Genomic DNA, 27,254 nt, shown 5'->3' with positions numbered 1-27,254 from the left:
TTTACCAGCATTATTTTTTGCTCAGTGAATGAAATTGGTGCCAGGTTTTATTCTAAACTCTCTGACAGGCCTGATGATTTGCTTCATGTGAATGTCTGTATATGTTTTAACTGTTTATCAGCATATCATATTACATAAACCATACCATTTGATGACTTTTTTTTATTTCTATATATTCAGAGGAACTCTTAGACTTAATGTAAAACCTCCCAAATAAAGCCCTATAAAGCCCTAAAAACAGCCACATTCAGGCTGTTCTCAATGTTAATTGTTCAGTTGTAATTTTGATGTGGTTCTGAGAGGACATGTGTATCACATTCACCTAGGCTGCCATCTTGACCAGAAGCCTTTATTGCTTATTTCAAGGAATATTCCTAGAAATTTATAAATGTGAAATGACAACCTCTGTCATATCAACCATTTATTGGAGATTATGAATCTTAAGCCTCTAAGGCTAAATTGATTATTTCATGGCTAAGGTCAAGCTGTTTTGTTTTGTTTTGTTTTCATCGAACTCATGCTGCTTGTTTGCAGGACAGAGCTCTTGTCTCTTTTGGCCAGCTCTTCCTTTTGTTTCTGTTGTCTGCTCTTTCTAACACCAGGTCCTTACATTGAACCTTCACTTTGGGGTATTTTCACAATTTTCTTAAGTAGGAAAATCTGGAGTTTCAAAAATATTAATCATTCAAAATTATTTATGAGATAAAGTAGTGGACTGTATTGGTTTAAGAATTGGAAATACTTATATGTTAAAACATTAATTAAGGACAAACTATAAATAAAGCCCTTCTAATTCTAATTTTTTTATATTTCAAAGAATTGTTCTGAGGATCAGCAAACGTTTTTTCTGTAAAAGCCCAGATAGCAAATATTTTAGGCAATTGTTCAACTCTGCAACCGAAAAGGAGTCATAGAACAAATAGGCCTGGCAGTGTTCAATAGAACATTGTTTATGGACACTCCCACATAAATTTCTTATACATAGTATAAATAGTCTTTTTATTTTTTTTCAACTGCTTAAAATGTAAAAACAGTTTTTAGTTTATACAGAAACAAGCAACAGGCTGGGTTTGGCCCATAGGCCTTAATTTGCAGTGGATCCCTGCACTATGCAAAGAACTGGAAAAGGAAAGCTTCAGAAATTTATTTTAAATACATGAAATAACATTATCAATATCTTCAAGTGCTGTATGCTTTAAGATTATACAAAATGGAACTCCTTTAAAACACATCTTCCAAGACTTTAATAGAATAAATAATGGACTTTTTTCTTAGTTGTTGAGAGTTTTTGTTTTTCTACTTTGCAATAGAGATGGACTTTGGAGAGGAATGGTGGTTAGGTCCATTAGCATGGCCCAATTAAAATCCAGTGACTTTTCTCCTTTTGGCAAACTCCCTAGAGAATCCTCGTCAGGAGACCTCATTTTATTTATATTAGTGCTTCACATGCCATAATGATTCAATAAATGGTTGATATGATAGAGATGTATTTTTAAAAAAATAGGGCTTAAAAGCATCTTTTTAAAATGAGTATTATCTTAGGTATTTTTTGTGCATTCATGTTCTATTTGTTTATTCACAGCTTTAATTGTAGCTGCTTGTCAGATCAAATAGAGGTCACTAGAAAACCAAAGATGCTAAGTCACACTTTTTCATTTCCAGCCACAGAACCTGTTTGACACTTTGGCAGCTATCAAAGCATTTCACACTTCATTGAAAAGCCATAAAAATCATTCACAGGTCACTGAAGAGTTTTACCTAATTATATTGTATTTTAAATACCTGGAATTTTATTTATTTATTTATTTATTTATTTAAATATATTTTATTGATTTTTTACATAGAGGAAGAGAGAGGGATAGAGAGTTAGAAACATCGATGAGAAAGATCATCAATCAGCTGCCTCTTGAACACTCCCTACTGGGGATGTGCCCGCAACCAAGGTACATGCCCTTGACCTGAATCGAACCCTGGACCTTTCAGTCTGCAGGCTGATGCTCTATCCCACATGTGTCAAACACAAGGCCCGCGGGCCAAATCCGTCCCGCCAGGCCTTGCAATGTGGCCCGCACCGCGCTGTCATCACTGCACTCTGCTGCGTTTCCATCACAAGGACAGTTTATGACTGTTCAGTAAACCATTCGCCCGCGATTTAGGCTGGATTTTAGACTTTGGCCCCTTCTCTGATTGAGTTCGACACCCCTACTCTATCCACTGAGCCAAACCGGTTTCGGCAAAATACCTGGAATTTTAAAACTGAAAAGAATACAGAATTTATGGTCCCAGCTCAGCAGTGGAGTAACTCTGCCTCTCTGGGACTCAGTTTTCTAATTTTTAATCAAGAAAATTATGATCTCGTTATTGCCTCCAAAATATTATGATGCTAAGGGCCATATTAATCGCAATGGCTCAACCTCCCCATACCATGAGCACACCAGCACCTCTCCCCTCCTCTGTTCTTTCCCCCACTCAGGCATACACCTTCTAAACTCATAAGGAACCCCATGAGGCATAAGGGACCCCATGAGGCTTATAAACAAGATAGCAATGGGCAGTGGTAATTCATCTCAGGGAAACCCCCCTGAGCCTCTCTCCAAGGTCCCCTTTTCTCTGACTTTTTTTTCTTTTAATAAACTTTTATTGTTCAGATTATTACAGTTGTTCCTTTTTCCCCCCTCCTATAGCTCCCCTCTACCCGGTTCCCACCCCACCCATTGACCTTACCCCCCCCCCCATTGTCCTCATCCATAGATGTATGATTTTTGTCCAGTCTCTTCCTGCACCCCTTTCCCCCTGAGAATTGCCAGTTCACTCCCTTTCTATGCCACTGATTCTATTATATTCACCAGTTTATTCTGTTGATCAGATTTTTTATTCACTTGATTTTTAGATTCACTTGTTGATAGATATGTATTTGTTGTTCATAATTTTTATCTTTACCTTTTTCTTCTTCTTCCTCTTCTTAAAGAATACCTTTCAGTATTTCATATAACTCTGATTTGCGGTGATGAACTCCTTTAGCTTTTTATTTTATTTTAAATCTATGAAGCTCTTTATAAATGTCCTCTAAAACTCACCTGGACTTGTATTGTGAAATCTTACCTACACAAAGTCAAGAACTCACACCCAGGTCCATTTTCTGTTAATAGTAGTAAGGTTTGAGTAGGTATGGTTTTACTTTTAAGTATTTAGAGAAGGCTATTCAAAATGTGGCCCTCAGACTTGTAGCATCAGTAACTACCGGGAGCTTGTTATAATTATAATCCACCAGACTTCCAGATTCCAAGTCAGAATCTCTAGAAGGTAGACTCCAGGGATGTTTTAAGCAAGTTCTCTGTGTTATCTATTTATTTGCACATTACAGTTCTATAAAGCACTATTCTAGGTCTCAAATATATAGATTGAAATATTTTGTGGAAGGAATGATAAGACAGATCCTGTAAAATGAAGATAGAGTCCATACAAGGAGAATAAACAAAATGCCAAGGTCAAGAATTTGGGATTTATTTATAGAAAATTGAGTCACTGAATATTTTTGATTGGTGAAGTGCTATTATAAAAGAAGATACATTAAGATTAGCTTAATGGTTGTAATGTAGGACAGATTTGAATGGAGTAATTATAAAGTAGCGTTTCTTAAGGTCTTGCTATACACAGAATGATCCTGAAACTGGTGTTCTGTTATCAATCATTAGAGGCCCAGGGCACAAAATTCATGCACAGGGGAAGGGGTGTCCCTCAGCCCAGCCTGCACCCTCTCCAATCTGGGACCTCCCAGGGGCAGTCATACATCCCTCTCACAATCCGGGACTGCAGGCTCCCAACTGCTTGCCTGCCTGCCTTCCTTATTGCTCCTAACCTCTTCTGCCTGCCAGCCTGATCACCCCTAACCACATCCCTGTCAGCATGATTGATGCCTAACTGTTCCCCTGCCAGCCTGGTCACCCCTAACTGCCTTCCCCTGCAGGCCTGGTCACCCATAACTGCCCTCCCCTACAGGCCAGGTTCTCCCAATTGCCCTACTCTGCTGGCCTGGGTCCCCCCCAATTGCCCTTCCCTGCAGGCTTGGTCACCCCCAAGTTTCCTCCTCTGCCAGCGTGGTCTCCTCTAACTGCCCTCCCCTGCAGGCCTGGGTCCCCCCCCCAACTGCCCTTCCTGCAGGCTCGGTCACCCCCAACTTTACTCCTCTGCCAGCTTGGTCACCCCTAACTGCCCTCCCCTGCAGGCTTGGTCGCCCCCAACTGCCCTCCCCTGCTGGCCATCTTGTGGTGGCCATCTTGTGTCCACATGGGGGCAGGATCTTTGACCACATGGGGGCAGCCATCTTGTATTTTGGAGTGATGGTCAATCTGCATATTACTCTTTTATTAGATAGGATAGAGGTCTTGTGCACGGGTGGGGGCCAGCTGGTTTGCCCTGAAGGTTGTCCCAAATCAGGGTGGGGGCTTCCTAGGGAATGGGGTGGCCTGGACAATGGACCTGTGATGGTTTTCAGGCTGGCCACGCCCCCCGGTGACCCAAGCGGATACCCTGGTATCAGATTTATTTACCTTCTATAATTGAAACTTTGTAGCCTGGAGCGGAGCCAAGCCTCCCTCTCGCTCCTTGGCTGCTGCCATTTCTGTTGGAATGTATGTATCTTCTATAATTGAAACTTTGTAGCCTTAAGCAGAGGCCTGGGCCTGCCAGGGTGTGTGGAAATCTTGGCTTCCTCCATTGCCAAGTGGCCATAGCCATCTTGGTTAGGTTTAATTTACATATTAATATTTGCTCTGATTGGCTGGTGGGTGTGGCTGGTGGGAATAGCAGAGTGGTGGATAATTTGCATATTACTCCTTTATTATATAAGATTTGGAAACTTGCCGGAAATGCAGAATCTCATGCCTCACCTTTAACTAACTTTGCCTGGCAAAAAGCTGCTCCTGTGTACCTCGCCCTCAGGCCAGACAATTCAGTTCCTTCCCATATGTCCCTGGTACCTTTCAAGCTGCTACCATAGGGAGTGAGTCCAAGTCCATGCATGGGCCCTTTAAGAGGACTGCCCAGACTCCAGCAGCCTGAGCCTCAATCCCTACTGATTTTTACAGCCAGAAGTTATGGGGATTTCTCTTTCTGGCACAGGAACCCTGGGCTAGGGGGCTTGGTGAGAGACTGGGACACCTCACTCCTCAGAGGAAACCTCCATAAATGAGATATTCCTTCCAGTTTTTATGTGCTCCATATGGGTGTAGGACCAGCCTCTGCCTCCTACCAGTCTGGATGTGACTTCTTCTTTACATCCTTAGTTGTTCCACTAGATTTCAGGCTATTCTCAATGATAATTGTTCAGTTATAATTTTGATATGGTTGTGAAAGGATGTGTGTACCACATTCACCTATGCTGCCATCTTGACCGGAAGCCTTTATCACTTATTTTGAGGAATATTGAAAACTGTTTTGCTCATCCTAATTTCATTTCAGTGTTTGACTGAATAACAAATGATACAAATAAAAATTTTTGTCCCCTATGTCAGGACATCCAGGTATTTGTGGCTAAAGTAACTGGTATCCTTCTTGTTTAAGAATGATTCCTAGAAATTTATAAAAGGGAAAGCATTGAATAACTATAAATTGTTTTACTGATAAGTAAAACTTTATTTTTGAATTGGGCAGAATGCTTATGAATTTCTTTTTTAGCTCTAGCCGGGTAGCTCAGTTGATTAGAGTATTGTTTCCATACACCAATGTTGCAGGTTTGATCCCCTGTCAGGGCACATATAAGAATCAATCAGTGAATGGATAAATAAGTGGAACAACAAATCGATATTTCTCTCTTTCTCTGAAAATTAATTTTCAAAATGACTTTATTTTTAAAGTATAAGAAATTTGTGTTGTTGTAGCTTTTATTTTTAACCAAAGGAAATCATCTTAATACTAATAAACAAAAATTGCCAATCTTAAAATCAGAAGCAACTAATATCTAAATAACTTTTATTGTCATTTCAGGAACATAATATTGCATTTTTTGTTGTGTTTTCTTTATTAAAGGTTTTATATTTTTAACATAAAAATAACTTATTTAAATATATTGTTGCAAGTTTTTGAAAAAAACCTCTTTTTTAGCTTTTAGTAAAACATGGAGGAGACTTGTTTGCTGAGAATGAAAATAAAGATACTCCTTGTGATTGTGCTGAAAAGCAACACCACAAAGATTTAGCTCTTAATCTGGAATCCCAAATGGTATTCTCACGAGATCCTGAAGCTGAAGAAATAGAAGCTGAGTATGCTGCATTAGACAAACGAGAGGTAAGGTGTGTTTTTCTAATTAAAAAGTTATATGGATTTTAAATTAAAAACTTTTTTCTTGTGTAAAACCTAGTTTGTGTGGTTTTTTTTGCAATGGTAAATATCCAGTCATCTACATAGCCATAAGTATAAAAATACATTTAGAAACCTGGAGGTCTAAACTTTCCTCTAACATACATGAGTGTACATAAAAAGAAAAGCTGGCCTAACCTGTTTGGCTCAATGGATAGAGCATTGGCCTGTGGACTGCAGGTTCCAGTCAAAGGCATGTACCATGCTTGCGGGCACATCCCCAGTGGGGGGCATGCAGGAGACAGCTGGTCTATGTTTCTCTCTCATTGATGTTTCTAACTCTCCCTCTCCCTTCCTCTTCGTAAAAAATCAATAAAATATAAATACATATATATACATATATATATATATGTGTATATATATGTGTGTGTGTGTGTGTGTATATATATATATATATATATTTTTTTTTTTTTAAGCACAAAAGCTGATGTGTGGTATGAATCCTAACTGCTCCTACTAATCCAAGACTCCAATCCTTCTGTTCCTCCGTCTCTCTGTCTTCTGGATTGTTCTTGTCAACAAACATGCTTTGATAAATCCTATTGTAAAAAGCAAAAACAGCTAAACAGTCTTTCCATTGATCACTATTCCCCAGCCCTGTCCCTGTCCCCTGCAGTTGTAGACCATGTCTCCCATCTTTATATGGGAAAAACCAACTTAATTGTTGTCCGTCCCTACCGAATACCTCTTTCTTCCCTTCTGTGATGTAATTGAACTTATTATCATGGACATCAAGAGTCATTTAAGTCTTTCTTATCTGAGTAAGTATTACTGAGTTGTTCAGCATAAACATCCAAACAATCTGGGAATCCTGTCAGTTTTACCTTGAAAACTATAACCTAAATCAGTTTTACTCCTCCCATTCTCCACTCCTACTTCCCTAGGCACTTGCCACCCTCATTTCTCATATGGGCTAATGTAATAGTTTTTCCTTACTGGTCTCCTTTCTATTCTGGTTTCCTTAGAATCTGTCTTGTACACAGAAGCCAGAGTGACAGTTTTAAATTAAAACAAGGTTATATCACTTAAATCACTTAGTAACTTTTTATGGTACTTAAAATCCAAACTATTTACTCAGATATAATACCTTTTACGGTGTGGCTACTACCTACCTCTTCAGTGTTATGTCAAACATTTTTTCTTAACTCCCTTTGCTCTAATTACTATACCTAGACTACCAAGACTTTGCATTTGCTTTTTTTTTTTTGTCTGAAATCTCCCAGTTTCTCTCTTGACTAACTCAATATCACTTTTTCAGATAGGCAGTCTTTAATCATTCTTTCTAAAATAGGTCCATCTCCTTCCATTATTCTTCATTATAATATCCTGTTCATCCTTCTTAGCATTTATCATGTGCTGTAATTATTTTTTATATGTTTGTTTACTTGTTTACTTCCTTTCTGTCTTATTAGATTGTCAACTCCACAAAGACCAGGGTCTTAACTTGCCTTACTCAACAGTGTATACTCAGTGTCTAATCCACTAGTACACAGTAGGCACCAATAGATATTTCTTAGATAGAAAAACTATATAAGACACAATAAATTTTTCCTCCTCAAATGATCCTGATTTTAAGTTCAGTGCTAACTTGATTCTAAAAGAAATTTTATTACTCTTCTTTGTGTTTAATTGTATTGTTACTTTTCTTTTTCCCATGAATTCCCAGCAGTTTGGGGGCTGCTATACTTTCCAAATCGGCAAAAGAACTGAGTTTCTTAGAATTAAAAGATTTCCGTTTCTTTACCTTTTGTGATTCTTTAGTTAGATTGTTTAATATTTATTCAGATTAAGTATACATAGAGAGAAGGCTGATGTCCTAAGCACTTTAATGTGGTTGTTGAATTCACATAGTAACCTTGAAATGACAATTAAGACCCCTTCTTTTTTTAAAATGAGGAAGATAAACCAGAAAATAATTGAATAACTAATCTGGACCAAAGGGAGCTGAACCTGGTTCTTATGACTTAAAAATCTAAGAATCTCTATTTGCTATGCTGCCTACCTTTTGACAGCCCATACATAGAAATTATAATGCAATAATTGATAAAAATAATTCAGTCAAGACATTTAAACAATAGTATTCTAGAAATAATGTTGGTGTGAGTAAACTGAACGACATTTAGGTCTTTTCATCAAGATATCTTAATTTATTAGTAAATTTTAAAAACAGTGGTACTCATCAATAGATTTAATATCTAAATGAACATAGTATAACTATAATAAACTATTATGTTAAGGCAAAAATATTTACAGAACAAGAAAAAATATTTACAGAACAATATGACACTAATTGAAGAGCCCTACTCACAATAGCCAAAACTTGAAGACAGCCAAAATGTCTATAACACATAAATGGGTAAAATGATATATATATAAGCAATGGAATACTACTCAGCCATAAAAAGACCTGAAGTACTAAACATATGCTAAAAATATGATCAATCTCAAAAACATTATGCTAAGTGAAAAAAGTCAGGCACAAAACGGCACATATTGAGTAACTCCATGTATATGAAATGTCCAGAGTAAATAAATCCATAGAAATGAAAAGTACATTAGTGATTGCCAGGGGCTGGGAGGAAGAAGGAATGTGACTATTTTATGGATATGGGGTGTCTTTTGGGGTGATGAGAATGTTTTGGAACTAGATACAGGTGGTGGTTGTACAACATTGTGAATGTACTAGAGGCCACTGAACCTACACTTTAAAATGGTAAATTTTAAGTTATGTGAGTTTCGTAACAGTTTTTAAAAAGAATGTTTGGTGTTTGTTTTTTTATTTGAATGTAAACAATGCTTTTTTAAAATTCATTTTTGTATCTTTGACCCTGATCAATTTTTGGATTATTCTGTCTATGCTAGATTTTACGACCTGCTATGTAATTGTATTAAGTTACATAATTAGGACTTTTTAAAATTTATGTTCCCAAGGTTCAGTGTTTATTTTAGCTAAGGCTTCTTTCTATTCAGTTAATGATCTGGAGAGTGTATAATATTATATCTCTGTAATTTCTTTTTTTTTTAATAAATGTTTATTCTTCATATTATTATAAAAGTTCCTCATTTTTCCCCCTCCACCAGGTTCCCACCCCATCCTCTGCCCTTTCCCCACCCCCCATTGTCCTCATCCATAGGTGCACAGTTTATGTTCAGTCTCTTCCTTTCCCCCCTTCTCCCCCTTTCCCCAAGAATCGTCAGTCCACTCTCCTTCTATACCTCTGATTCTATTATATTCACCAGTTAATATTGTTCATAAGATTTTTTTTTAATTCCCTTGGTTTTTAGATTCACGTGTTGATAGTTACATATTTGTTGTTCATAGTTTTTATCTTTATTTACTTTCTCTTCTAAAAGAACCCCCTTCAGCAATTCATATAATTTTGGTTTCGCTGTGATGAACTCCTTTAGCTTTTTTTTTATTAGTGAAGCTCTTTATCTGGCCTTCGATTCTGAGTGATAGCTTTGCTGGGTAGATTATTTTTGGCTGTAGGTTCTTGCTATTCATTAACTTGAATATTTCTTGCCATTCTCGTCTGGCCTGCATGGTTTCTGTTGAGAAATCAGCTGACAATCATATGGGTGCTCCTTTATAGGTAACTACCTGCTTTGCTCTTGCTACTTTTAATATTCTCTCTTTGTCTTTTGCTCTTGGAATTTTAATTATGATGTGTCTTGGTGTGGTCTTCTTTGGATTCCTTTTGTTTGGAGTTCTGTGCGCTTCCTGGACTTGTAAGTCTAATTCTTTTACCAGGTGGGGGAAGTTTTCTGTCATTTCTTTCAGTATGTTTTCGATATCTTGCTCTCTCTCATCTTCTGGGACCCCCATAATTCTGATGTTGGTTCGCGTGAAGTTATCCCAGAGGTTTCTTAAATCATCTTCAACTTTCTGGATTCTCTTGACTTCTTGCTTCTGTGGAGGAGTATCTTCTGGCTCTTTATGTTCCAAATCTTTGTCTTGATTCTTGCGATCTTCCATTTTGTTTTTAGGACTCTGTATAATATTTTTTATTTCAGACAATGTATTCTTTATTTCATGTTGATCCCTTATTAGTTCTTGTTGATCCCTTATTAGTTCTTGTTGATCCCTTTTCATCTCCTCATAGGTCTTATCTACCTTTTCTAGGAAATTCTTAAAAAACCTTATAAGCGTGGTTTTGAACTCTATATCCAGTCTCTTCTTTTCCTCCATTTCTTTTGTTTGTGATCTAATTCCTTGTCTTGGCATTTTCACAGCTTCCCTGAGTTGGTAGGGTGGCTTTGTGTGCTAAGGTGTCCTATATGGTTCAATGAGTCAGCCTCCCAGTTACCTGAGGTGGACAGTCTTGGTGTAGCCCTTTGTGGGATGGGTGGGCAGTCTTGTTAAGCCTTGCTTGTTGTTGGTATCACTGGGAAGCGTTGATCTCCAAGCCAATTGGCTATGAGGATCAGAAGTGTCTCAGCTAGGAGGGTTTCTGTATTCTGCTTGGATGAGCGGAGTCTCGGGGTGGCATAGACAAGCTTTGTTGAATCCCGCACAATTGGTTGTAGGCACGCGCACCTCTTTGGTATAGGCGCAGACAATCTTTAGATTCCTGTCTGCCCCTCCCTAGGAGAGTCCTATTGGCAGCGAACAAGGGAGCTAGCCTCTGGAAGGGCCTCTATGCTCTGCTTGGATGGGGTGTAGTCTCGGGTGGTGCAGACTTCCTTTATTCAGCCCCTCCCTACGAGGGCCTGGTTTCTGAGTCCCGCAGTAATGGCCGCTGGCTTCACACACCTCCGAGAGATCTCTGCCCACTGCCTGAGAGACTGGCCTCTCCCTGTCTGGGGCCGTCTGTCAGCGCAATAGGGTGGTTTTGTTTTCCTCCTGAACAAGAAAGCCAGCCACGCATTAGCTGTCTGCCCTCTCCGCGCACAGGGAGTAAGCTGGTAGCGAACTCGGCCCGCCCTCTCCACGCTCTGCAAGCCAGCTGGCAGCGAACTCTGCGGCCGCTTTTTCACGCACACAGTTTTCCGTACCTTCACAGTTACTGAGGTTCAGCGCGCCTTCTCTCTCCTTCCCAGATGGTAGAGCCTCCCTTCAGCCAGCCATCCGGCGCTTCAGGGTGATGTTTCCCCCGTTTTTCAGTTCTAAATTCAAACTTGTTGTGGAAGGCTGCATTTGGGTGTCTGCCCTATGCCGCCATCTTGGTTGTCTCTATCTCTGTAATTTCTTATTGACACATTTTAGTTGAGCTCTTTCCTCTGCATGATTAGTTTATAAATGTAAAATCTACTTCATTTATTCATTCTACAAAACTGAGTAACTGCTCTGCCAGACAATGTTTTAGGAGCTTAGCGATTCAGTGAGGAACAAAGATAAACTCCTGCCTTCTATGGGCTTATGTTTCATCATGAATAGAGAGACACACACAAATAAGTTTAAAAATAAATGAACATGATTTCTGAGAATGGTAACAGCCATAAAAAAATAAAAACAAGATGATGTATTAGAGTGATGACTGAGAGCAGTGTGTTGGATTTATGGGAGCCCCAAGAAAGAGCAGAGAAACTAGTAAGTAATGGGCCTCATAGAGGACAGGCTGTAGGAGTGGAGTGTGTGTTTGTACCTAGGTAAATGAAGGGGAAACTGAACATTGCACTGCTATGAAAGTCATCTAAAGATTCCCACCTTCCAATCTGTAATTCAGGAAGGTTCCAGACTCTTTTTCTGGTAGGAAATTTATATGCTGGACTTTGCCTTAATTAGCTACCCCAGTTAGCATAAGGCTTAATGTACTCCATGTGCCTTCCTCTTAGTCAAAGTACACATTAGGGTAGCATAGGTCTTGATAGCCAGATGAGAACAGCTGAGTAAGTAGCATGGAAACTAAAATGAAGGGAAGAGTCTCAGAATCCTAAAGGCATTCTCTAGCTATTTGTTCCCCTCTCTTCCAGGCTAAGCTCATAGATCATTAAGGAGAGATTCGTATTAAAATGAATTGGAAATATCCTCTCCTTTCCCTGAGTGTCTTAAAATTTTAACAATTACATTATATTTTGGTAAAGAAGTACTCATTTTTTCATTTTTTAACAATGAACATGTTTTACCTATATAATTGGAGGGAGGGGACAGCTATTTTCATTGTGAGAAAAAAGAAATACTTCTTTCATAACTCCTTTGTCATAGTCTTTTCTGAAACAAGTAGGGGCCCGGTGAATGAAATTCGTGCACTGGGGCGTGGTCCCTCAGCCTAGCTTGCCCCCTATCACATACTGGGAGCCCTCAGGGGATGTCCTATGGATGGCTTAAGCCCGCTCCCCATTGGGAGCAGACCTAAGCCACAGTGTGGCCTCCGTTTGCGGGAGGTGACTGGGCTGATCAGGGGAAGGGGCTGAGAATGTTTTTTAACAGTTTTTAAAAACCAAACATTGTTTTTAAAAACTGTTATGAAACTCAAATAACTTAAAATTAACCATTTTAAAATGTACGGTTCAGTGGCCTCTAGTATATTCACAATGTTGTACAACCACCACCTGTATCTAGTTCAAAAACATTCTTATCACCAGCCCCATCACCCCACTGCTGCAGTCACTGCCAGTCACCACAGCTGCTAAGGTATTTTCATCAACACGGACTCCAGTCCCTTCACCATGAAAAATGACAACTTTCTTTAAGCATTTTTAAGATGTGTCTTTCATAGGATATGACATTTCTTTTTCTTTTTTAAAAATATATTTTATTGATTTTCTTTTACAGAGAGGAAGGGAGAGGGATAGAGAATTAGAAACATCTATGAGAGAGAAACATCTATCAGCTGCCTCCTGTACACCCCTTACTGGTACATGCCCTTGACCAGAATCAAACCTGGGACCCTTGAGTCTGCAGGCCGATACTCCAAACCAGTTAGGTCGGATATGACATTTCTTTCTTTATTTTTCTTTTTATCCTCATCTGAGGATATGTTTCCATTGATATTTTCCCCTTTCTTCCAATCCCAAGCTCAGTCCCTCCCCAAGCCTAAAGCCTCTGCCTCTCTTGCCCCCCCCCCCCCCACCTAAAGCAAGCAGGGCGGGATGGACAGGGCCTGCCCACCCCACCGTGCCCAAGGTTACCTCCTTCATCATCTCTGCAGCTGCACGCCTTGCCCCGCTCCACACGCACTGCCAGTGCTTTCCCTCCAGCAGCCACAGCCACCTTGCTTTCTACTTCCCCTCCCTCTTCCTTCTATGCGGTCTTCAGTTTTCACTCCTCTCTTCCTTTGTGTATTCAAATTAACCGCCATCTTTGTTGTTAATTTGCATACTCTGGTTGGGGGGTGTGGCTTGTGTGGCTGAGTGATGGTTAATTTGCTTATTACTCTATTAGGTTATATTTTGAAGGTACTATCACTTTATACATGGTATCAAAGTGGTTTAGTTTGTATGTTGGGCTGTTTTGCATTTCTTTGGCGATATTTTTATAGCAATAGTACGTACAGATGCAAAAGAGGCACTTTCAGCCCAGTTGGTGTGGCTCAGTGATTGAGTGTCAAGCCATGAAGCATGAGGTCACCGCTTTGATTCTCAGTCAGGGCACATGCCTGGGTTGCAGGCTTGATCCCCAGTAGGGGTCATACAGGAGGCAGCCCACTGATGTTTCTCTCTCTCTATTCCTCTCCCTTTCTCTCTAAAATCAATTTTTAAAAAACATTTAAAAACAAACAAAAAGTCATTTTCATACTCTTTTTAAATTAGGTTTCTTTTTCCTTCTTTGTATCAGGACTGACTGCTTTGAAGGTTATTTGTGTTTAATCTGAAAGTAGAAGCAGTTTGTCTTTGCAACAGGAAAGAGAAAGGCACCTTCGCTTTAATCCTTCCTGCAGAAGCAAGGACTGGTGCCCACTTGGGACTGAGCATTGTATTGAAATGCTTCACATGACCTAATTATAGTTCTGTTGCAGAGATTCAGAGTGAATATCTTACATACTCATGAAGGCAGCATGTCTTTCTCCTTCAAGAACTATTTTTCTTCTATTGTAACCTATTTAAGATTTTAAAACTGCATTTTAAAGAAACTTTATGCAGATTGCTTTTTTTTATCACTTCGTTAATATTTCTAAAGTTAAATCTTATTTTGCTCAACATAAATGAGGTAGAAGGATGGTTATTCTGGGAAAAAAATTTTTTTTTAACAAAATACCAGGAAATACACAATTGCCACCACTAGAAATACCAAGAAATATTCACCCTCTGCTAATTTAAGAGAGGTACCTGGGAATTTGGAACTCCATTTTTTAGAAGCAATGATATACATAATGTATAATTTCTAGCCTGGAATGAGTACTACAAATCCTATCTAATAGAAGGAATATGCTAACTGACCCTCACACCATCACAAAGATGCAAGCACCCACAGCCAATAAGGAGGGAATACGCTAATTGACTGTCCCACCCTCAAAGATGGCAGCGCCCACAGCCACAAAATGGCGGCACCCAGGGCTGACCTGAGGTGCAGGTAAGCCTCTGATTGCGGCTGCCTAGCCACCCAGGGCCACCCAAGGCTCAGATAACCAGGGCCAGCTGAGGCTTGTGCTGCCAGAAGTGGCAGCATCAGAGGTGTGATGGGGCGTCACCTTCCCCTGATCACTGGGTCACCTCCCATCCCTGAGGGCTCCCCGACTGTGAGAGGGAGCAGGGCAGGCTGAGGGCCTCTAGTTTAACCATAAAAGGACTTGTTAGGTTTTTGCAAGGGAATGTGTGATTCACAAGTTACCTGTACATGATGATTTGAGGAGCTTTTCAAACAATGGTTTGGATTTACTTGCAATTTTTTTTCTTTTGTAGTTAATGGTACCCCTATATAGAAGAGGTTAAATTTTCTTTTCTTTTCTTTTTTTTCTAGTTATGTTCATATGATATCTGTATATGTAGAGGTTCATAGCAGTATATGTGAATGCATACATAGATGCAGTAGACAATGCATTGTCATACGAAATGTATTTAGCATAGGTTTTCACTATTTTTAAAAGGAATAGCAGTGCAAACTGCGTGTATGCTCTGCCACTGTTGAAAGTTCTAACATCTCCAGTGATTTATCTTTTATTTTTTATTATTTTTTTCCTACAAAACATGTTCTGCATAAAAAGCAGAATGAAATGTTTATTGTTCTACTACTTATAAATAATCCTTGTAACATTGTGCAGGATTGTCTTCCATTTTTCATAACTGGAGTGATATTTTATATCTTACAGTTTCTTTCCTCATTAGCATTTCTATTTTTATTATTATTGATTTGGGGGGGCAGGAAGAAGAGAGAGAGAGAGAGAGAGAGAGAGGGAGGGGGGGGGGAGGCATCAATTTGTTGTTCCACTTATTTATACATTCATTGGTTGTTTCTTACATGTGCCCCAAGTGGGGATTGAACCCAAAACCTTGTGTATGGGATGATGATGTAACCAACTGAAGCTACCTAGGCAAAGATTTTCTTAGCCTTTCTTAATATTTACAAATTCATCATGCCAATCATCTTGAATGACTGCAGACTATTCTAACTTGTAAATGTCCTATATCTCCTTTAATGTACACTTAGTTTACTTACATTTTGTCATTTTTATAACAAACATTGCAAATGACTACAATTTCCCCCACATTTATGATTATACTTTAGGGTAGATTTCTACAAATTTCTGGGTCAAAGATAATTGTTTTAAAGATTCATAATACATGCTTGGTTGTTAAATGATATACCAATTTTTATTTTTACCCACAAGGTATCAGAGGGCCATCTCACTGAAATCTTTCCAATATTGAGTATATTCTCTTATTGGCCATAGACACTTTGCTAAATTTAAAAGTAATGCAATTTTTATGTTTAAAACTTGGCAGACATTTACACAGTCAAGTCTGTTACTCTTTTCTGTCATTAATACATACATTGCCTATATATGTGTTCCTGCTAGAAGATATGTAAGGAGCAAGAAACAGGGGTGAATGTCTAGTCTGTGGGGCAAAAGGGACATATGTAATATTTCAACAATAAAGAATTTTTTTAAAAGAAAGAAAATAAACATGTCAACTGAGAAATTATTCCTGGTTAATAGAGTCCCAGTCATACAGGATTAACTGAGAATTGATGAAATGATTTACCAAAAAAAGAAAGCAAGAAATAAAGATAATATCTAATTTTAAAATATCTGTAAGTCAACTACAATGGGTGTGTTTTGCTACCTATCACAATGGAGACTGTGATAGATGCTACCAGAGGACATCCTCAATGGTTGTTATTCTGATAAGTACTTGGTAATTTCTACTGCTTTTTAAGCTTTTGCTTTTAGTTCTGTTATGTTGTAAATCAGTGAGCCGACATGAGACGCCTTAATAAGCCAAATTAATTTGAAATTTTTTTTATTATCGTAGCGCTAGCCGGCTCAGAGTAGAATATCTATGTCAAATTCTGGGCCCCAACTTGGTAGAAGTCTTTTCTATTTATACTTTTTTCAGCTCATTGTCTTTCAAATTTGGGACCAGACTTCCAGACCTTCTGAGAAAGAAGGCCTGTGTTTTGGGATGGGGCCATGAGACAATATCTCAAGGCCTCACCTGACACCAGCACTAACAACTCTGCCTGGGGCATAGTTTATGGCCTCTCTGGAATGGGAGTAGTCTTACTTTCCCCTATTATTTAAGTAAGCAAGTGTTTACAGAAACCAAAATAGCAGGGTTAAAATTTCAAACAGCAGTTTTTACACAAAATGGAGGTTACTATGCTTCAGTTCTATGCATATTGCATGCAGCATGCTTAAAACTGTTTAAGGATTGAAATAGATATGTATATCAGTATTAATAATGCAAACACAATAAAATTTAAAAGCAGTTTGCTTTTATATATATAATGTTATGCCATAATATTATGGCAGCTATCAATCAAATTCATGGTAGTGATTGTCACAGGCAAGGATGAGGGAAATTAAGGAAGTGTACTAGGCTAACAGGTCACAGATTATGAGGTTTTGCTTCTTTTGTTTCATTTTGTTTTTAAAGTGACTTAAATAAGAAACAATGTTGTCAATAATTGAATAGTTCGATATGTTATTTTATTCTTTATACATTTTCTGTTAAAACAATAACAAAAAAGATAGGTAAAAGATAGTAAAAAAAACCTGAGGTAATATAACACCTATATGAAAACTAGGGAACATTCATGAACACTAGAATAAACATATTGAACTAATGTATTTATGGGTAAAAAGTTTGAATAGTATAGATTAGTTACTTCTCTCCAAACTAATTAATAGGTATTATATAATCCCACTAGCAGTCTAAATCGGTTCTTAAGCGTAAATGTTTTGTGGTTTCGTGATTAAAACTGCTTAAATTAACACATATTTATTTATAATTGGTTTGCAACAAAACTAGATAAAAATACTTGAGAACATCAATCATGATTGCTCGATGTATTATCCAAATTTTCAAAATGGTCTTTTCATTATAGTATGATAATAAGATGCATGATCCCTGGCATTCATTTTTCAGTTTAAAAAGACCTGAGAAAGAGTAGTTTGAAGTCCATGATAGTGGAGCATACAGAACCTTTTGAATTTCCATAACCAAACTGAAACTGAAAGATCAAATAAATAATAATCTTTTGTTTATAGGCATTTTGAACTTCCTAAGAGTATAATGGACAATTTAACTTTGTTTTCCTTCTTTTCAAAGCCATATGAAGGATTAAGGCCTCAGGATCTTCGAAGATTGAAAGATATGCTTATTGTGGAAACTGCAGACATGCTCCAGGCTCCACTGTTTACTGCGGAAGCTTTACTTCGAGCTCATGGTAATGAAACACGTTGTGCTTCTAATCATATGGGTGCCTTTTGAAGCTTTTCAGAGTTAAAATATGGCTATTTTAAAATAATAGTTTGTTAAACAAGCCTGAGTCGATCTTTGGGCAGTGATTACAGTACCTAGCATCTTTATAATATTTTGTGTTTTGAAGTGCAAACTAGCTGTAAATCACAGAGGAAAAATGGGAAATTTCTATTTAAGAATCAAGCTACTAAACCAACCCTATAGTTTGTCTAATTTTAGAAATGTAACTGATTTGAGCAGTTTTGAGCATTGCAATCCATAGTCCCAGTCCAGGTTTTACTTGTCAATTAAATACTTAACAATTGTGTTATTAGTATTATCTCTTTATTTTATATAAAAGCTGTTTCTCACCATGAAATGCACAAAGCAAAATTGTAGAGTCAATGGAAGAATATACTATCCCCTCTTAAGGTTTGTTTTGAAGGAATTACTCATTTTTCTTAGGAAAAGTACTCAGCTTGACACTTAGCATAGCCATTCTGGGAGTTGTCACATGCTGAGCTGGATATATGGACCCTTTCTTTGCACATTTGATATTTAACATTGTGCTTGGTTTCAAAGACAATTTTAACTATAAATTTTAAAAAATATACATTTTATTGATTTTTTACAGAGAGGGATAGAGAGTTAGAAACATCGATGAGAAACATTGATCAGCTGTCTCTTGCACACCCCCTACTGGGGATGTGCCCACAACCAAGCTACATGCCCTTGACCGGAATCGAACCTGGGACCTTTCAGTCCACAGGCCGATGCTCTATCCACTGAGCCAAACTGGTTTCGGCTTAACTATAAATTAATTTATACTAAAATAGACAGTTAACTTCAAAATTTTTTGATATAATCATTTGATCAGAAGAAAATTTGAAACTCCATGTTTCATTATTTTTTTATCACCACCATGAATAATTTAGTATATAGTCCTCCAGAATTGTTACCTTTAATATTATATTTCCTGGAGTACTGTACTTGACACTCGTTTTTACTTTATAACCAGCAACTGTCAAATTTTAGAGTAAATAAGAATTTCCTGGGAAACTAACCAGAGGTTCTTAGGATTAATTCTTGAGAGTCCAAGTCATTAGGTGAGGATAGGGCATAAAAAAGTGTGTTGTAAACAAGCCTACATTGCTATGTACATTTATCTAATGAAACCAAAGATTTCAAATACCATCTGAACAGTAAAGAATATATCTACAACCTGATTTGATTAGGTATTCAAGGCTGTATTTCTAACTGTCTGTTTAACATTTTCTCATTCTCAAGATGTTTACCCTGAACTTGTCATTTTTCCCATTGCCTTAATACATGGGCACCAGCATTTATCTAATTACTGTAGCCAAAAACTTGAAAGTCATATTTGACTCCTCCATTTCTATTATATTTGGCCACAGTCTTATTTCTCTTCCTAAATTTCTCTGATCCTCCTCCGACCCTCCCTAACTGATTCTATGATATTCCCACTTCCACCAACTTAAATTCAGGCCATCATTAGTTTTCATTTAACTGTAGTCTCCCGAGTCCAGGTTTCCAGTGTTTCCTTTCCTCTTTCTTTGCCTTTAGACTTTTTTTTTTTTTTTTTTTTTTTTTTTTTAATGCACATTTGAGCATCTTACTCCCCTGCTGAAAAGCCCTTCACTGGCTTTCCACAGACTTACAATCATCCAGACTCTCTAGTAGATCTTCTTCATGACATAGGTTTCTTTACTGAGGCTATCAATCTTCCTGCTTCTTTTTATTTTTAGTATCTATTTATTTCAGAGAGGAAGAGAGAGGGAGAGAGATATAGAAACATCAATGAATCAATGATGGCATTGGGGGGGCTGCCTCCTGCATGTCCTCCTTCCCCCATCTGGGGATAGAGCCCGCAACCTGGACATATGTCCTGACTGGGAATCAAACGATGACCTCCTGATTCATAGGTTGATGCTCAGCCACTGAGCCTCGCCAGCCAGGCACCACTTTTTTACTTTCCTACTCTTACTTGTCTTTAGAAATCACCTCTTCCAGGAAACCTTTTCTTCTCATTTGGTCCCAAGTCTGCTTTGAGACCCTTCCTGTCTATTCCCATTATATCCTGTGCATATCAAAGCCATACACTTAGAATAGAATATTGTGATAATCTATTTGCTTTTCCCTCTATATTAACCTGGGAGCTCTTAGAAGGCAGCTTTCATTGTTTTTGTTTGTCCATTTCTATAATATCTGACATAGATTAAATCCTCAGAAATAATAATAGAATAAGTAGACAATATAGCTGAAGTGTTATTTATATATATATTTTTAAATTCACCTTTTTATTATAAAATTACATTTCTTCATTGTCATCTTTCCAAACTTGAAGTAAATCATTTGGAAACAAATTTAAACCAGGGCCAAACATGAAATTCAGAATAGCTTTTAAAATAATAAAATTTAAAGATAAAATATTTTCTTTTTAGCCAGTAATAATGCTTAACAGTCATTATATAAAAACTTCTACAGAAGCACAGACTATCTTAAGTTGTGTTTCTTTAGCATAAGTTTCCCAGCACGAGAAAGCATATCCTTGAGCTTTTAATTACAGAGGGTACATTTAAATATACTATAAATCTGGCAGAAAAGTGGAAGCAGTCCATTAGTGGGGAGCCATGACATGACAGTTGCATTAGTTTAGGGTAGGCTAACTGTTGAAAGAAAAGTATAAACTCAAACACAGTAAACATTTATTAATCATATAATAATCAAAAGTGTTTCTCTTCATGGTTAGAAGTGGGAAAGGGATTTTGTTCACACATTTATTCAGGAACCTTAATTGATTGAGACTTTGCTATCTTATACAAAGTGATTTCCAAGCTTCATTCTGGGGATTATTTCCATTCCAGCCAGACAGTCAGAAAAAGGAAAGAGCATGGAGAAATAAATGTAGGAGAAATAAATGCTCTGCCTGATTCTCTGGTATTCCCTATTTACATATTTGGCAGTACCAACCAACCAATTGGGTAAACCTGGACACTAACTTTGACATTTCCTCTCCTTTAGACTCAATATCCTGTTTTCACCAAGTTGTCAGTTTCACCTCAAATTGTAAACTTCTACCTTTATCTTCTTCCACACTACAACCAACCACCTAGCTCCAGCTGCCATCATCTTTCACTTATACTACCCAAAAGCCTGCTCAACCTTCCCTCCAATTTTGCCCTATCCAATTTCTTCATTTGTTTCTTTGTTTTCCCTACTGTAGTCAGACTGATCTTTTCAAATGCATTCATGAAAACCTGTCTTTCCTAACTCCACACCCTACTTTTCACTGACTTCCTATCACTACTAAACTAATAATAGCAATGTTATTAAAGGAAGTCCTGCATAGCCAGCCCCTATTTCGTCAGCCTCATCTCACACAGTGCTTCCTCTCTAGTCTCCATGCTGCAGTTACATTGATCTTTTTAATTTCATGAGGTTGCGACCTTCCCTTCTGCCACAAGGTCTTTGAACACGCTATCATCTGTCCAGGATGTCTTCCTCTCTACCTTTTACCTAGGTAAATCCTACTTATCCTTCAGATGTCTCTCCAGGCCATTTTCCCAGTCACCTTCTCTGACTGGATCCTCTCTCTCTCTCTTCTTCATGTCTCTTCTGACATTGATGATTGTTTATTAAATGTGTTGATTTTCCTTTAAGGTCTTTCTCCTTATTAAACTACTAGAGGCCCAGTGCTTGAAATTCGAGCATGGGCTTGGGGGTCCCTTAGCCCGACCTGCACCCTCTCACAATCCGGACCGCTTGCTTCTAACCCCTCTGCCTGATTGCCCCTAATTACTCACCTTCCTGCCTGATTGCCCCTGACTCCCTCTGCCTGCCTGCCTTACTGCCCCTGACCACTCACCTGCCTGCTTGATCGCCCCTAACCACCTCTGCCTCTGCCCCCCACCACCAGGGCTTCGTCCGGAAGGTCATCCAAAAGGTCATTCAGCTGACAGGTCTAATTATCATATTATGCTTTTATTATAGACTAGGGGCCCAGCTCACGAATTCGTGCATCTTGAAAGGAACTGTGGGCCACAAGGCTGCAGTGGGTGCAGGGGTGGGTCTGGCCCATCCTCTGCACCCCCACCCAGTCCCTCCTGCCATGGCCCCCTCCCCTGTCTGCTGGCAGCCCTGCTCCCAGCACTGGCCCCACTCACACTCATTAATAGCATGGAGCTATTGGGGTTGGCGCCAGCAGTGGGTGTGAGTAGCAGCTGCTGCCCCGATCTCCCCTCAGGAGCATGGGGAGGTGGAGAAGCCCTCAGAGCGATCAGGCCAGAAGCTGCTGCTTGCACCCACTGACGGCACCAAGCAATCAGGACCAGCACTGGGCGCCTGCAGCAGGTATGAGCAACTGCTCTGGTGCTGGCAGTGGGTACTAGCCAGCCTGGCACCAGCAGCAGGTACAAGCACCAGGCAGGACCACGGCATACAGGAGCAAAGAATTTTCAGTAACCACCAGAGGCTTGCCCTGATGACAGCAATTAGCACCCCGCCTTGGTCTGGCACCCATGCTTACGTGCTCTACCATCCCACCGCACCAACACCCACCATGTTCTCTGCGTGCCCCTAGTGGTCAGCACAGGTCATAGCGACCAGTTGTTTGGTTGTTCCACCATTCGGTCTATTTGCATATTAGCCATTTATTATATAGGAAAGGCAGGAATTGTGCCTGGTTTTTCCTTCCATTGTATTTCTACTGTCTGACACAATGCATGGCACATAAAAGGCATTGAATAAATATTTGCTACATAAACGATGTGATAGAATCCAAACAGTTTTTTCTGAAAAATATTTGTAGTAGATAAGACTAAAGTTTACCATACTTATTTGATATCTCTATGTGTGACGTATAGTAATTATTTTTTCCTTTATTATAGTGACATAATGGAGACTTTTGAAAAGTAATCATACTCTTCTAAGAAAAGTAATTTTAACTTTTTAAGTAAGACTTATCAAAACACTGAGGTCCATTTAGCAACATTTCCTAGATTGTACTCATGAGCAGTATTTTTCAATTGTATTTTTTTTTTTTTTTTTTTTTTTTTACTTTTTTTGTATTCTGGCCCCTTTTTCTAGTCTTATTTTTCATCTCCCCAGGCCACCACATAATATAGTATAATTTTACAGAACCACACATCTGTCTCCGTTATACTTCTGTGCCTTTTCACATATGGTTTATACAGGCGGAAATGCATTCCCTCTATCTTCATTGCACGTCTGAGTCGTAATTATCCTGTTTAAACCACCAAATACATTGACATGTATGAGTCATAATTATCCTGTTTAATCAAACAAATACATGGTCGAAAACAGTCTTATATATTGTAGAAAATTTCCATAGAGAATGAGCCTACAGTAAATAATTGAGTCTGTACCACTATTGACCCTACACTTGGTTGTGCTACACTTGGAGTCACAGAAATCAGTTAAATAATCCCTTACTATCTTTGTGAGCCTTGGTAGGTTATATAACTTCTCTGAGTATTCGTTTCTTCACCTCAATAATGACTGAAAAGTTTATTGTGAAGAATAAATTAAATAATGTGAGTAAAATACCTAGCAAAATAATTGGATATGTTATTTTATTATTTTAAAGAGTTAGGATTTCATGGCTCTGGACTTTATAATAAGGTGCTTCACTTGGTTGTTTTTAAAGTGTTCATAGTAAGTATGAAGATAATATTTTTTAGGTAAACCAGATTGGAGCTCATTTACTACAGAATTTATACCCAATTCACTAAAATTTTACTTATAACCATAATCCCTTCAGAAGTTCCTTCTGCTTTCAAGCTTTTTATTAAATGACTAGAGGCCTGGTGCACGAAATTCATGCACAGGGCAGGGGTGGGGAGTGTCCCTCAGCCTAGCCTGCACCCTCTCCAATCTGGGACCCCTAGGCGATGTCTGTCTGTAAACTGGCAGTAGGACATTCCTCTCACAATCCAGGATTGCTGACTCCTAACCACTCACCCGCCTGATTGCCCCTAACCACTTCTGCCTGTCAGCCTGATTGCCCTCTATTTGCTCCCCTCCTGGCCTGATTGACGCCTACCTGTTGCCCTGCCGGCCTGATCACCCCAACTGTCCTCCCCTGCCTGCCTGGTCACCCCTAATTGCCCTCCCCTGGCAGCCATCTTGTGAAGATGTGGGGGGCAGCCATCTTGTGATGATTCAAGGGCATTAGGGCCACCTAGGCTTTTATTAGTACTATAGATTTTTAGGTATTATTGGCATTTTGACATGTTTATAGTGAGCTATGCAATAATTTTACAACTAGATACCAGTGAAGCTAATTGCAAAATTACCGTATTTTTCGGACCATAAGACGCACTTTTTCCCCCCCAGAAGTGGGGGGGAAAAGTCCCTGCGTCTTATGGTCCAAATATAGCCTACACATATACTTTTAAAAAAGTTTTTTTACTTGCCCGGCTCTGTGTGGTCTCTGTGTGCTTGCCCGGCTCTAAAATGGTTCTAAATGCTGCTGTTTACTTTACAGGGTTGATTACATGTGTTTATGACTGTGATGTTGGGTTTTAATGCACATAAAATATTTTAGGACACTATTTGTTTCAGAATCTTTTTTTCTTCATTTCCCTTCTCTAAAAACTGGTGCATCTTATGGTCCGGTGCGTCTTATGGTCCGAAAAATACGGTACATATTTTTCTTGAAAGAGTATAACAGCTAACTTGCAAAAAGAATTTAGTAAATTCCAAAAGAGATGAGCCACTTCTTTTGATTATTAGTAGAAATGACTAGAAGTTTTGACTGAATTATTGTAGACATGGTTGTAATCCATAGTAGATTATAAAAGTTTAAATTCTGTTTAAAAAATATTAATGAGTAAACATACCTGAATATTCTATTTGCAATTACTACTTTATATAAATATTTTTTCCTTGGATGGCCTATATCTTTAATTTGTCCTCACTTTTCCTTTGTTATTATGAAGCTCTTAAAACACCAATTTTCTGGGTTGTTTTTTTGTTTTTTGAGAGATAACCATTCCATTTTTCTTAAAGATTGGGACAGGGAGAAATTACTTGAAGCTTGGATGTCCAACCCAGAGAATTGCTGCCAACGATCAGGTGTGCAAATGCCAACTCCACCACCAAGTGGGTGTAATGCCTGGGACACGCTCCCTTCTCCAAGAACTCCAAGGACTACACGTTCTTCCGTCACCTCTCCAGATGAAATAAGTTTGTCTCCTGGGGATCTGGACACCAGTTTGGTATGAGTTGGTATTCAGTGTACTTCCCATAGTTTTTGTGTTTACTTTTTATTTGTTTAATATTGTTTCATAAACCCTCTAGTCATATTCTGGTCATTGAATCCTATATATTTCTTAAAGGGTTCCATTATTTCACGATTTGGTAAATATTTGTTATCACAGAATATTTTTTTGATCTCTGAATTACAAACTGAAAAATAAAGGTTTTCTTTACTCATTTCAAAACAAAAAATATAGAAGAGTTTAGGAAAACCACCTACTATATTTCCACTTAAAAGCTCCAATTGCTTAAAGTTTTTAAACACACCATACTGAAATATTAAAAGTTGAGATTGTGATAGGTACTTTACACCAAAAATATGAGAACATATATTTTCTTCAAGACATTTATACTACATTGATAATTATGTGTTTGTTTTAGTAAAGCTTCTGGAGTTTGTTTCTAATAAGTCATTGTTTAGATAATGCATAGTTTTATAGCAGAATTCCTTGGGTAGAAATCCTTAAATTGCTATTCTGAATATCCTGAGTTACTATATTGAAAAAACAGTTACTCTGTTTTTGTAGATTTTCTGGGTGAGTATAGGGTGAAGGACATGATATTGAAGTGGTTATTTTGAAATGGGCAATTTGATCTTGACCTGAATAGATAGTAATGATTTGTTTCTTGTACTTCCTTTTTCAAATGTGTAGTCACTGATTAATTTAATACATAAATTTGGACTGTAAGAGTAAATCTCACAATCATTTATAATGAGGTAGGCTTATTTGTTATTCAATCAGAGGTAAGCACACTAATTTTAATTTACCTTATAACTTTGAAAACATTAACTTTTTGTAATTACTGTATTAGTATTTTTGCCTTAAACAAATGGACAAATGAACACATTGCACTCTTTTTCAACATATGACTTTGTTTAAATCATTGCTCTTCATCTCCAGTGTGACATTTGTATGTGCAGTATTTCTGTATTTGAAGACCCAGTGGATATGCCCTGTGGACATGATTTCTGTAGAGGATGTTGGGAGTCGTGAGTATATATGCATAATATTTCTTACTGCATGAAAGCACTCTGATTTGATAAGAAAATTGTTTGCTTTTAATATTTAATTATATGGATTATTTTACTGGTTACAGAGTTATGCTGAAATGTATTACACTTCACTACTAAGGAAGAATTTTATTTTTCTTATTTTAACATTTTTCCATCTATTAACATAGTGAAATTATTTAATTTAGCAATTAGTGTTATTTTTAGCTTAATGTAAGGTACTTTAGGGAACAAAGCAGGTATAGGTAAATGCGTTTCTTAGTATTTTAATTTATATTACATCTCAAACCTACACTTAAATATCAACAGTTTCTTATATTCCAAGAATTTTTAAGCATCTATTTTTATGCTTTCTCTGAATTTTTGTAACAAATAAAAAACCTTGAAAATCTATAAGAATAAGGATATTTAAAATTCCTTTTTAATAAATTCAAAGTTAAATGCTTCTGCTAGTTGGGTATATATTACAAGTAGAAAACTTATTTTGCTTCTCATGTTTATTCTTCTTCCCATTAACTTGCCAAGATTTATACTTTGCCACATCCATTAACTTTGCTCTAATGTTGTATTTTTCTAGAGAGGCTTATAAACAAAATGAAGTTCAGTATAATGAGGAGTACGATACCATGTTTTCTCTGGAGACACATAAATATGCTAGTTAATGGCCTAAATGAAGCATGTCATTAGTATTTAAGGAAATCTTAAAAATCAGAAGTTATCCAACTATTCTTTTTTATAGAGTGCTGGGTACCACATTTAGGGAGCTGGGAAATACCATGTTGAGTAAAAGAGCCAAGAATAT

At 37.9% G+C, this 27,254-nt stretch overlaps 1 protein-coding gene across 6 annotated transcripts in view; it reads left to right on the top strand.

The window, feature by feature from the left end:
- ANKIB1 (ankyrin repeat and IBR domain containing 1) overlaps positions 1 to 27,254 on the top strand; it is a 102,807-nt gene that overhangs the window by 41,526 nt on the left and 34,027 nt on the right. For 5 of the 6 annotated variants that reach the window (XM_036429473.2, XM_045578441.1, XM_036429471.2 and 2 more), the window contains exons 4-7: positions 6,103 to 6,285; positions 18,010 to 18,127; positions 25,192 to 25,400; positions 26,343 to 26,431. In XM_036429473.2, the coding sequence (XP_036285366.1) occupies positions 6,103 to 6,285; positions 18,010 to 18,127; positions 25,192 to 25,400; positions 26,343 to 26,431 (599 nt within the window). The remainder of the gene's footprint in view (positions 1 to 6,102; positions 6,286 to 18,009; positions 18,128 to 25,191; positions 25,401 to 26,342; positions 26,432 to 27,254) is intronic. The other variant, XM_036429472.2, reaches the window with a different exon arrangement.

Source organism: Pipistrellus kuhlii, unplaced genomic scaffold (genome assembly GCF_014108245.1).
Source record: "Pipistrellus kuhlii isolate mPipKuh1 unplaced genomic scaffold, mPipKuh1.p scaffold_m20_p_10, whole genome shotgun sequence".
In the NCBI taxonomy this organism is placed as follows: Eukaryota; Metazoa; Chordata; class Mammalia; order Chiroptera; family Vespertilionidae; genus Pipistrellus; species Pipistrellus kuhlii.
The sequence above is the reverse complement of the archived record's forward strand: the minus strand, read 5'-3'. Positions and strand labels throughout refer to the sequence as shown.